Genomic DNA, 13,186 nt, shown 5'->3' with positions numbered 1-13,186 from the left:
TGATTGATGGAATAGGATCCTAACGGATTCACTATGAAATTTTTTTACATCAGGTCATTTTATTCATTTATTAGATCAGAAATTATTTTAAATTTTTATTTAAAATTGAACATAAATAATTTCTTACGAAATATGTTCAAATCCTTATAAAGAAGATATGGAGAAATCCTCACCTATAATTGGTGATAGGGAGGACAAATTCATGTTAAATGCTCCTATTACCACAAACCATTTTTGCATTCATATTCTTACTTACATCTGGCCTTTTTTTTATTTTTTTTGTGGGCTTATTTTCATTCAATGTTACTTTACACTTACTTGAACGAGGAAAAAATTGAAAGTGCGAGTGTCCATTCCAAAGTGTTTCATGCGACTCCAATTAGATAGAATAACCAAAAAAAATTAAGTTAGACAACAAACTCGAGTAACAATTCATAAATTACTGAAGTAATATTTCAATATTTCAAGAACTCCTTAAATAATGTATTTATGTGGCCTAAAATTATAGGCATGTGGTTGGGGGCTACCCTATGAGAGAGAGAGAGAGAGAGAGAGAGAGTGAGTGAAACCAAATCGGGTAGGTCAGCAGGGAAAGGGCCAAAACAGAACACTCCAGTTAGCGATGATGAATGAGGTCACTTTGTTTTGGATTTTTTTTTTTTCTTCTTTCAAAAGCTAAATTTTGTTAGATTAAAAGTTAGAGCCATCATGCAAGTCCTGAAAGAGAAGCAAATGTAAAGCAAAAGCAGCATGACAACTGAATGAATTGAAAACTGAAGCTGTTTATATACACATTTATAACAAGAAGGAAGTTAAACAAGAAGAAGTCACTTCTCAGTTCTCTCTCTCTCTCTCTCTCTCTCTCTCTCTCTCTACACTGTATAAATAACACCATTACAATTACATACATTAAATTGGCTGCTCCATCCAATTCCATCGCATTTTCAACTTGTAAACAAGAGGGAAACAAAATTGGGGCAGCTTCTTTCTTCTTTCTTCCAGTACAATTCTCTTGAAAAATCGGCCTTTTGCCTATCCCCGCCTACTGCTTGCTTTCCGGGACTTCTTTTATGCTCATCTCTACCATTTCAACTCCGCCAAAAACTCCGTCGTCGTCCGTGGCTATCGTTGATTGGGAGTCCATCCCAGACCCGGCTTGGATTTCCTTTAACTTTAACATCACTTGGATCATTGTCGGACGCAGCCATGGCCTGTCGTCCAAACAAGCACAAGCTACCTTCAAGTGCTGTAAAAGCTCAATCTCAAGGCTTGCGTCCTCTTTCATGAGCTCCGGATCAAAAACATCACTTATTTTCAATTTAGCGTGTTGTTTTACCCAACCCACGAGATTATTGTCGCCAAAATCTGCTGAATCTGTAGGACGTCTTCCCGTTAGCAGCTCAAGCAATACTACTCCATAACTATAAACATCACCTTTCGTGGAACATCTAAAGCTCTGGTAGTATTCAGGAGGGACATAACCAGGGGTGCCTGCTAGAGTGCTCACACTCAAATGGGTGTCCATTGCACTCATAAGCCTTGCCATTCCAAAATCGGAGACTCTGGCTTCCAAATTTTCATCCACCAGCACGTTGCTCGATTTCATATCCCTGTGAATGATGTGTGGGATGCAATTGTGGTGAAGAAAGGCCAGTCCCCTCGCGGACCCAATGGCAATCTTCCTCCTTGCAGCCCAGTTCAACTTGATGCCAGCTTTCTTCGGTTCATGTAAAACATCATCTAAGCTTCCATATTTCATGTACTCATAAACCAAAAGCCGTTCTTCTCCTACTTTGCAGTATCCAAGGAGGGGGACAAGGTTCCGGTGCTTGATCTTCCCTATTGTTTCCATTTCTGCAGTGAATTCGCGATCACCCTGTCCGCTGATATGTATTAGTTTCTTTATGGCCACGACACTGCCATCTTTCAATTGGGCCTTGTATACATCACCAAAACCACCTTTGCCAATAAGGCTATTATCGTGGAAACCATTGGTGGCCTCGAGAAGATCTGCAAAAGTGAGCTTTTGAAGGGGCTTCTCAAATGTCGCAAGGTTGATGCTTAATGCTTCCCGGGCACCTGTTAGCTTCCAGCCATTGGCAGTTCCTGATTGGTTAAGACTGTCGATATGAACATCAAGGGCCAATTCCTTTTTTTTTCGCCTTTTCTTGGTTTCAATGGCAACAATGAACAAACCAAAGATGCAGAAAAGTGAGATGAGTAACCCCATTGCCACACTCCCCGCCAGGGATGCTTCTCGTCGATGAGACTTTTGATGTGCAGTTGCATTTGGCCCCAAAGCTCCCCCACATGAAGCCAAAGGATAGCCACATAGGCCAGAATTGTTGGCAAATCTGTAGGCAGGGAACGTCTCAAATTGACCCAACTGTGGAATCATTCCAGACAAAAGGTTGTTTGATAGATCAATCTCCGTTAGCAAGGTAAGGCCACTCAGAGCCGGTGGAATAGTCCCCGCAAGGCTATTGCTAGAGAGATCAAGAATGTTGAGGCTAGTCATTTTTCCAAGCTCTTGTGGGATTGAACCAGATATATTGTTATGGCCCAAATTCAAAATATAGAGATAGTACATGCTCCCAATCTCTTTGGGAATGCTACCGGACAAGGAGTTATGCGAAAGATCAAGAAAAATCATAGAACCATTATGGTTAAACGTTGGTTGGAGACTACCTCTGTAAACTCTAGTGAAGTTGCAGGGATTTCTTGTCGAAATCCTGTTCAGTTGCTCGGCTCTGATACCCGCAAACTCGAGCAAATTTCCTGCTCCATGGCACTCCTTGCTACCATCATTCTTGATATATACATACGTTTTGGAAGCAACAAAATTCACTGCAATGTTTCCGGATTGCTTGAAAAGTGAAGGAGGGATTGTGCCATTCAACAAGTTGGAATTGAGATCCAACCATATCAAGCTCTTACAGTCACCGAGCTCCGGGGGAATATCACCAGAGAATGAGTTGTTACTGAGCTTGAGTATTGCTAGCTTTGGAAGCTTCCCAATCCACCCGGGAACCTCACCACTCAACTTGTTGTTAGCCAATGAAATCCAATTCAAATTGGTGCAGTTGCTTAAACCGATAGGAATCGACCCCGTAAGGTCGTTGAAGTCCAGAATGAGATTCTGAAGCGACCCAAGGTACATCAGCTCTTGTGGGATTTCCCCACTCAGCTGGTTCAACCAAATGTTCAAATCGCGAAGCTTCGACAACGACCCCAAGCTCGAAGGGATGGTGCCCTTGAGGTAATTGAAGCTCAAATCAAGAGAAACAAGCTGAGAACAGTTGCTCAAAGACGGAGGGATCGTGCCGGTAAACAGATTGTTCTGAAGGTACAGCTCCTTCCAGCTGTTGCTAGGATCCCCGCAGAGCCCAGCTGGGATTGACCCAGACAAATTGTTGGAGCTGAGATCCAAGCTCTCCAATGTCGCGAGCTTAGACAGAGAATTGGGCAGAGGACCAAAGAAATTGTTGAAAGAAAGCGACACAGCCTTTAAGTTGGTGAGCTTCATCAAAATCTCAACGGGCAACTCACCAGAAAAGTTATTGGTGGATATGTCCAGCGATTCCAACGAAGAACAAGAGCTCAGTGCATCAGGAACCGAACCCGAAAGGCTATTAGCCGACAGATCGAGCTCCACAAGCTCTGCACACGAATCCATTAAGCTCACAGGAATTATACCTTGAAACCTATTACCTCCAAGGGACAGGAACTTCAAGCTGTTGGTGGGCATGGCCGGAATCGGACCGTCGAAGTGGTTCATGGAGAGGTTCATGAAACTGAGCTGCTTGCAGGAGGAGATAGCTCGACCAATGTCGCCAGAAAACTTGTTGCCAGATATGTCAAGGTGGTCCAAAGCCGAGCAATCCCCGAAAGACGGAAGAGAAATGGAGAAGTTGTTGGAGGACAAGTCCAAGTGCTCCAGCTTGCTGCAGGTGGACACAACGCTCATCTCGCCGGAGATTTTGTTCCCCTTCAAAACCAACCTCTGCAAGTCACCGCAACCGTCGGATAAGATCCAACGGACGACGTTGGGGCCTGTAATCTTGTTGTAAGAAAGATCGAGAACTTGGAGGGTGCGGAGGGGGAAGGCGGAGGAGGATGGTTTGGTGGGTAAAACGAGAGAGTTTGAGGAGAGGTTGAGGAAGGTCAAGGCGGAGCAAGCGGCGGCGAAGTCGGGGACGTCTGAAAGAGGGCCGGAAAGGGAGTTGTGAGCCAGATCTAAGGAGGTGAGGTGAGGGCTGCACTTGGTTCTGGGAGGGAAGTGGAGGGAGATAGAGCCGGAGAGAGAGGCTGAATTGAGAGAGAGAGATTCAAGGGAGTCGAGGGTCATGAGGAACGTGGAAACAACAGTCAGATTTGTGGCGAGGGAGAAGGAGGAGAGGTCTATGGACGAAACCCTGGTTGCTTTGCAGGATATACCAGAAAAGGAACATGGGTTTTGGTTGGGGAGCCAGTTGGAGAGGAGGGTTGGGGTTGGAAGGGAGGATTTGAAGCTGAGGAGTTGCTGGGTGTCTCTGTAAAAGGAGGAGGTGGGCGGAGTTGCAGAGGTGGGTGGCAGAGGGAGGACGAAGAGGAGGAGGAGGAGGAGGCAGAAGGGGAAGGGGAAGTGAGAAATGGACTTGTGGGATATCATATTTTGGGTTTTGAGGTGGTGGTGAAAGAAGAAGGGGTTTGGTTTTAGGTTCTGAGGTCTGCCATTAGAGAGAGCTCAGAAGCTACAGCTGCTAGTGAGAGAAGGAGAGGAGAGAGACAGAGAGTCAAAAGTCGGACAAAGGAAGGTAAGAAGAGTATATATCAAGTGGACATACAAAGGGTTTGCTCACATGCCATGTGACTCTTTCTCTCTTCCTTCTCTCTCCTCCGTCTGTCTGGCTGTTTGTCCGAATTTACACTTTCTCTCTCTACTTTTTTTTCCTTACAAAATCACTTTTTAATCCGACTACTGCTTTCGTTATCAATCATTCTTTTTAACTCTCGGTTTATTTTTTTATCGTTTACTACTACGGTTTTCTTTACGTATAAGTGAAAAGTTTTACGTTTAATTTTCGTCCAAAGTGAATTAGAATCATTTTATTATTAACTCATTATGAGACTAAGTTCATGTTCTTTTTCTTTTTAGTTTAGATAAAATAGTTGGTCAAAAAAAAAAAAAACTGTCAGTTTATTTTATTTCTGAAAATTTTGTTTGTTTGTTTTGGATAAGAGACAAGGACGAAGAGATTTGAAACTCAAAGTACGTGTGTTTATTGAATAAGATTTGGTAATTAATAAAAAGATAGATTATTCTCTCTCCTAAGATGATTAACTATAATTATCACGCTCTCCTTGTCCTTGTCTCTCTAGCTTTATGGCTTTCTGTGTACGTGAGAGAATTCAGATGAGAGCAAACCATAGATCGATCTTTATATCCATTTATCACTGTCAATTTATTTTTTATTTTTGAACAACCCAAGGTTAAGAAGCTAAACAGAAACAAGAAAGCCTACTCCGAGGTAAACACAACGAAACTAAACACAAAACAAAGCAGTGAGCGGGGATACAAACCACAAACACTAACACACAGTAAAAGCGTCACCCCAACCCACCATAAACGACTAATGAGGACAAGGAAGACCATCACTACATAAAATATGAACTAACGAAGATGGGGGTCTATCAACCCACATAATATCACACATCTCCGTAAGACCAGCTGACGCAAGAACATCCGCTGCCATATTGGCTGATCTTGGCACCCAAGACCAGCGACAGTTCTGGAAAGCCGTACCCAACCTTTGAGCCCTAGCTAAAATGGGGAAAGCCTCCCAACTGCCATTTTCACTGTCAATTTATTAAGATTCCATCTCTTGATCTATTGGGTCTTTTTAATTAGGGGATTTGGTCTTATATTTTTTTAATTAATAATTTTGTTTAGGTTTTTTCTCATATTAAGCTAAATTAAAGAAAGGGACAAAGTTTAAACTGAGAAAGACGCAGTTGTTTTAAAAATAAAAATAAAAGACCTTGTCCGCACGTCGATTCGCCACTTGCAAAAACTTCAAGAGAAAAAAAAATACTCATATAAAGCATTGGATTGAATCACCATATCCATTGTTTAGGGTGACTGTGATCCGCTTTCACATCCAAATTTTTTTATAAATAAAAATTAAAAGTTACATCTAATTAGTGGATATAAACTTAATTCTCGAACAACCCGGAAAAAAAAAGAATAATAAAAGAGAGGGGACTTACACCTCACCTCTTGAGAAATGAAAAAAAAAAATAAGAAGAGGAGGGTCACATAGTACAGTGGATTTCCGATTTTATATATATACTAAAATTATATATATACTAAAAGAGAAAATGAACTGAAACACTGTTCATAGTACAGTGGATTTCTGATTTTACCCCTGATTATTTTATGGTATTTGGAGTTTGGCCTTTTGTCTTGCTGTCAAATTGGGATGAATTATGTGACACGTGGGACTCCCAGCTTCCTCCACCTTTTCCGTCGCTCACCGCTTTTTCCACCTTTCAAGTTTCAACCACCGCTACCCTTCCACACCTCAGCTCTCTTTCCTATCTGTACATCAACCCAACTCCAGTTCTTCTTCTTCTTCCCTAAAATTCTCCAATTTCCCCAAAACCTTCCCTTCCAAATCCCCCACAACCTCATTCTCCCTCGCAAAATCAGATTCCCCCAAATCCTTCCAACCCAAGGGTCCAATTTTTCAATTTTTACTCCAAGAACTAGCCATGAGCATCCATTTCCCATTTCGAATTTCGATCCTTTAGGTCAATTTTTGAACCTTTAGTTATTGTCATTGCTTAATGTAGTTGTAATTTAAAGTTTGATTTTTTTTTCAGTTTTGTTATTTCCTGTGCAGGACAGCTTTGATCTTCCGGATGACTACTTGGCGTAGCTTCCGAATGATTTCCATCTTGATGTGAGTTTGTTTTTTCAATCTATGTTAATTAACCAGTTGTTGAATTTGATAAAGAATGTGATTTTTTAGATGGCAAAGTTATCTCAATAAGAAACAAAAGATAGGTTCATGTAGAATATATTACATAGCAAAAGTTGGGGATTAAGCTAGTTGCATTATTTGGTTAGGAAATTGCTCAATGTTGTGCTTTTTGTGTGATTGTGTTTATCCATTAGGTTTGCAAATATCATAGTTTCAATATTTCATATGATTTTTTTGTTGGGCAGTTCTTTTAAATAAGTTTTAGCTCTGTTATTCTGTACTTATTTTGGAATTTGATGGTGTTTAGTACTGTTGCAGGTGATTAACAAAAAATCTCTTTCGAGTGCACAAGTAGGGAATAGTCCTTACTTCTCTGCTTTAAATCCTTACTAATTTATCATACGTAATGATTCAATTGAGTTGTGTATTATGTAGGAGGACTTGTGCATACTGATGGACTTGGTATTGCTTAGGGAGTAACATGCTAGGACTTTACTTACTTGTAAGTGTGATCCCGTTTATAACATGGTGGAATAAATATTGGATGCCTGATGATCAAAATAAACGGAGGTATGTAATTGGTCTTTGTCCTCTATCTTTTTACTATTTTGTTGATTTGTGATTGTATGAATTTAGATATGAATATGCGTTTTTAAGTTATTCAAACATTACAATTATAAATGTAGGATTAAAGCAGGTTTGGTTCTTTAAGACTCCAGCAAAGTGGGGAAATAACACGGCATTCTTAGGAAAATGGTTGGCTGGAAATTAAAATAAATGGATCTCCCATAACTCTTTAGACATGATAAGCCTATTGTAGGAGTATAAGTCCAGAAAATTAATGTAGACATGAAAATTTCACTTATTCAGATGATTGTTCGATGGAAGAAACATAAACACACACACACACACACAAATGAAGCAAGCAAGATATGGGAACTATAGATTTATAACTCCACAAAGATAAAGAAGTCCCCTTAGAGCAAATTAAATGAAATAGAAAGAAAGAAAGAAACACTATGTGAACATTTGAGATAAAAGTGATAATGGTGGCTGGGGTGTTAGAAATTGCATATAACTTTCTGTTTTGATTGAAATAGTTCTTCAAACATTTCAAGAAAATATGCTATACATGCATACGTACTCATTTCTCTACAATTTTCGAAGATCTTATAAATCTTTTCCTATATTTATGCTTAATGTTTCTCTCAGTTTACAATTCGGCAGAAGGTGTATATTTCAGTCAACCTTTATTCATACTTGCATGCTGAGAATTGTGGTAGAAGAGTTACTGGGGAGATGAGCAATTCAATAAGTCTACTTCTCATATGTTGCTCTTAACGTATGTCGGTTTTAATTATTCATGAGCAATTGAAAATTTATTTTCACCGATGGTACACTTATATTCATAGATCAATATATGTTTGTTTTTAACGTATCTTATTAAATGCATTTGGAGAAAGTATACAATTTTTTTTAGCAATTAAGAACATTGCTCCCTCCTCAATAACTACACTTTCCTTCATTCATCTTTACTAAATCTAAATGTCAAGATTTACATTAACAATCTTTTTTTTTTTTCAATTTTGTTGAGGGGGCTTAATGTTACCATTGAAGAAGTTTGTGAAGCACTTTTGGAAGGTAAGTAGTGATATTCAATTATTGCTTATTGCATTTTGTCCAATTTTATTGGAAATTTTCTGAATTAGGTGTGTGCTTTATCCAAAGAAGTCTCAGAATTTGCATTTTGTCCAATTTGGAAGGTAAGTTGTGATTATGTAACGATGTATTGAAGAGCCATTTGTTTAGTTTGTCAGTGAAATTTCATTGTTTATGTATTTTCGAAATACTTGATATAATTGATAATTAAGGTTTAAATATCATAAGGTTCCTTTTGTTTAGGATAAACAAATAAGAAGGAATTGAAGAAGTGGGTTTGGGTTAGTGTAGAGAACTGACACAGAATTGTACTTGCTATTATTGCAGGAAAATGAAACAGAATTGTATCTTTTGCAAAATTATCGAGTGGTAGCAATTTGCGGATTGTCTAATCTTTTGAAGTAATTTCATTTCCAATTTTATTTGTCTTCCTGTAATTTCAAGTCAGATTACCGGGGAATGCCTAACTTTTTTTGCTGTTAATTTTTGTTTTCAATCCATTTTCTTTGCTACTGATGTGTTAGGATTTTAAACTCAACCGTGAAATTGAGTATAGGCCTTTTTGGTTGTACATAGGTTCTTATTGTGGAGTAGATACAAATATGACATGTACATATTCTACTATTTAAGTAATGAACAAAACTATTCTCAATGTTTCTAGCTAATCATTTATCAACTTTAACGTTTTTTTAAACCCGCAGCGAAGTGCAGGTATTCTTACTTGTAAAGTCTAAAAGATAAAATCTTTCAAAACAAAAAAATAAGATTAGGAAAATCTATAGGTCTCTAAAAATTTAAGTAATTAAGTTGCATAAAAATCATGAAATAGCCTACTACTAGTTGTCGACCCAAGATTAACATTAACAAGCTTATCGGTATCATCCTTAACCCAAAGCCAAGGTGAAGGATGCCATAAAAGTAAAACAAAGCAAACATGCACTTGGACCAAGGCCAAGGTGAAGGATGCCACAATTGTAGGAAGGGATGCATGGCCAGTCTCAGGTCATTAGGAAGGAGTCGCTAAAACAAGTATGTAGGTGTTTAACAGAGATTAAGTTCATTGAACACAATGAACGTTGACTTCTTGCATTGTGTCATATTTACATTTCAAGCAAGCAACTCCGAATTGCAATTATGCAAGTTAATCCCAAGATTTGAGACATCATGGTTGGCATATGGATATGCCGGTGACTTCGTTACATGTACTATGCTAGAGCTATGAAGGTGCTACATCTAGGTCATCCGTTTATTGATAGTGGCATATGAATGTACAACAATAAATCTATAGCTTTCTACAAATGAAAGCAGAATATTCTATCACGTAATCAAGGTATCCTTAGTCGGAGTACTAAGTATGATCACGAGTAAAGTCTCAATAGCTTGAGAATAGATTGATGTATGTAAAACTGATCACATTTAGGTTTAACATAGACTATCCATGCCCATGATATACCCCGATAATGCGATTGAGGGTATTGTTTACAGAGAGATTGTATTGTGTTGTAAGTTTCAATTAAATATGTTGCGACCTATCCCTGAATTATAGTATTTTAATCCTCAATGTGTTAAATGACCAAAATGCCCCTAGTGGGTATGTGTTGTCTTTTGTTGACTTACTAGTTGGGACACATGTCACATATTTATTTGGATAAATTATATTTTACTACCTCAACTTTAGGTCACATAACAAACTTATATTTATCATTTAAACATTGAAATGTCATACATCAACTTACAAATTCGTTGCAATTTTATACCTCTGTTAAAAAATTCATTAATTTATCTGTTAACTGTTAGCGTGGCATATGTAAGTCCCATATGATCGATGACATATCATTAATTTTGTGCCATGTGGCAAAAAATGATTTTCTAAAACTTTTAATGATTTAAGAACAAAAATAGAAAACTAAAATATAATTATATTAATTAATTTAAAAAAGATTGCAATAATAAAAAGAATTGAACAACCATCAATCTCAATATCATAATACCGTAACAACTTCATCTCAAACCCAGTTGCAATCTCACAAACCCTGCAGTTCACCTCTTCAGGGTCACCCCGCCCTAACTTGTCGTCTTCAACTCTATTCACTTTCCCAATGGCATTGGCTCCAACCAGTGCGACTAGCAGAACTGGGCGCCATTCTTGACAGCACCATCGTCTCCCAACAACCTCACCCCCTCTACAAACTCCCTTGACAAAGGAGCTGGATCTCGAAATTTTGACAAGCCTCGATGTACTATGGCTCACAGATTGTAACTTAGTCGGCGAGATTCCCGACTCGTTGGGTTGACTAAAAAACCTCAAGAAAATTATCGAAATTGGCCTCTTTAAATGCCTTGGCGAGCTCGTCGGCCTTGGCGAGTGTGAAATTGTCAAAATTATCCTTGAGCTTTTGCTGGGACTCTTAGTCGTCGGGGTTCAGGATAGTCTTCGACGGGTGAGAGACTGATTTTAATTTAAGGGATAGACTTCTTTTTCAATTAAGTTTAACTTTAATTCTTTTATTAATATTTAATTAATTTTTAATCTAGCTGGGCAAGGAAGTGGGGCCCGCTCTTAGCACGTTAGCAGTTAACAGATAAATTGACATATTTTTTTAACAAGTCTTGTAACGGCCCTTCCCGAATATTATGGTTTTTATAATCTTAAAGCGTAAATTTACGAAAATGTCATTCGAGGCGAAATCATGGACTTTTGTTGACCTCGTATGGTGAGATGTATAACCCAATCTGTTAGCGTATCCTTGTAGTTCTCACCTCTACGAATGCGTGAGCATGAACAAAATTAAATTTGGAGTTAGAACGAAGATTTTACGGAATTCAGAACATAAGGGCATTTTGGTAATTCTATGATTTGCGAGATATTTTCCCGTTTCGTTTTTTTTTCTTCTCATGTTTGGTGAGCCAGTGGGACCCACCCCTACCTTGTTATCTTGCGGTTCTCTCTCTTTCCCTTTTTTCCTCTTTCCAGTAACCCTCTCACTCTCTCAAACTCTCTCTTCTCTCATCTCTATCACCTCTTCGTCTCTATGTGAACCACCATCCCCGAGGGCACAACATAAGCAAACAACAAACAACAACAACAAAAGCGTCACCTCCATCACCATGAATCCAGAAACGAAAGCGTAACCTCCATATACACAACATGAGTATGTATACGTCTATGGCCATAAGACACAATTGAGGATATTTATGACATACTCCCAGCTTCACGGGAGAAACCAGTGTCGGACAGCTTCACTAGCAACGGCTAGTAACGTAACCTAAAGTCGTACAGCTTCATCTTCTGGTGATGGGACCTACCATATTTCTTCACTAGTATAACCCAGTGTTGTACAACTTCACCTTCGGGTGATGGTTATGCCTTCGGGCGACTATGATACCCCTAGTTGAGTACATAATTGTTTTGATTTACAAGATTATTTGGATTTAGCTTTTATTGTTTACGAACATTTTTGGCATGTTAGAGTTTTTAGAAAAACCTATTATGTTGTTCTATATATATGTTTTCAAAATAGGGGGTTAGTACGTTCAGAAAGAAAACGGTTTCTTACTATTGTTATTATTATAAACTATGGTCCACTCACCTTTTGTTTTGAGCCCCTTTTAGGATTTAGAATCGAGGCATACAATCCCGGCGTCAAGGCACTCCCACATTGGTATCTTCAAGTCTTCTCAGTATAGGACCCCTCTCCTTTGTTCATACCTTTTTATAATAATTCTTTCACAGTATTCTTGATTAGTTGTATGCTCTGAACACGTTCATGCATTCGCATATTTCATTATATTTAAATTTACCTATTTTATTTACATTTGTTCTTCCTTATAAATTGCATGCATGTTAATATGGCTTCGTCACCCTCGGATGACGGCTAACACGTACCCATCCTGGTATTTGGGGATATCAGGGTCGATGCGTGTCAGTTTGGTATCAAAGCATTGTTTGTTCAGAGCATGCTTAGGATCTTTTCCTACTCTAGTAGTGTGCTAGCCTTGATATCATTTGGATGTCAAGGCTTCTGTTTATTGATGTCTTTCGACACATTTATGCAATCCTCATTATGCCTGAATAGTCACATTCTATTTGAAGTATAAGAAATTCGTGTCGGAATTGTACCTCAAGTTTGACGTAATTGATAGATGAATGACTTTCAACATTAAACTGATACTCTGCGTCATGCATTCCCTTGGAATAACGGGCAAATTTGGATCTACATAGAAGTGACATAAATTAAAGGAAATCTTAGTTGGATGAAGTCTATTTAGAACCAGTTGAAGATTGGAGGCATACCTGTTGGGAGATTGCTAAACACATCTGAAGTTCGGGTTGGAGAAAATCAGGGAAGCACCAATTGTAGGTGAAGTTAGCATGTACATGTGGGGTAGACCGAATCAGTTTCCTCAGGCTTCTTGTTCCGTTAAGGGAATTTGTGTGGACCTTCAGAAAAAATTTCAATGATTGTTTCACCTATAATATCCTTGTCTACTCCAACCACGAGGTTAGTTTATTAAACATTAACAGCCAGCTTTATACCAAATTCCTCAAATGACAACCTTAC

The 13,186-nt window shown here is 38.6% G+C and overlaps 1 protein-coding gene across 1 annotated transcript; it reads right to left on the bottom strand.

The window, feature by feature from the left end:
• Positions 1–762: 762 nt before the first annotated feature.
• Positions 763–4,895, bottom strand: LOC103454204 (systemin receptor SR160). Its single transcript, XM_008393796.4, has one exon. The coding sequence runs from the start codon at positions 4,649–4,651 to the stop codon at positions 1,043–1,045; it is 3,609 nt and encodes a 1,202-aa protein (XP_008392018.3). The 5' UTR covers positions 4,652–4,895; the 3' UTR covers positions 763–1,042.
• Positions 4,896–13,186: the final 8,291 nt, after the last annotated feature.

This window comes from Malus domestica, chromosome 15 (genome assembly GCF_042453785.1).
Source record: "Malus domestica chromosome 15, GDT2T_hap1".
In the NCBI taxonomy this organism is placed as follows: Eukaryota; Viridiplantae; Streptophyta; class Magnoliopsida; order Rosales; family Rosaceae; genus Malus; species Malus domestica.
This window is presented reverse-complemented; position numbering and strand designations above follow the sequence as displayed.

Excerpts from the sequence above, each read along its gene's own strand:
- LOC103454204 (XM_008393796.4), bottom strand. The coding sequence starts at position 4,651 with ATGATATCCCACAAGTCCATTTCTCACTTCCCCTTCCCCTTCTGCCTC.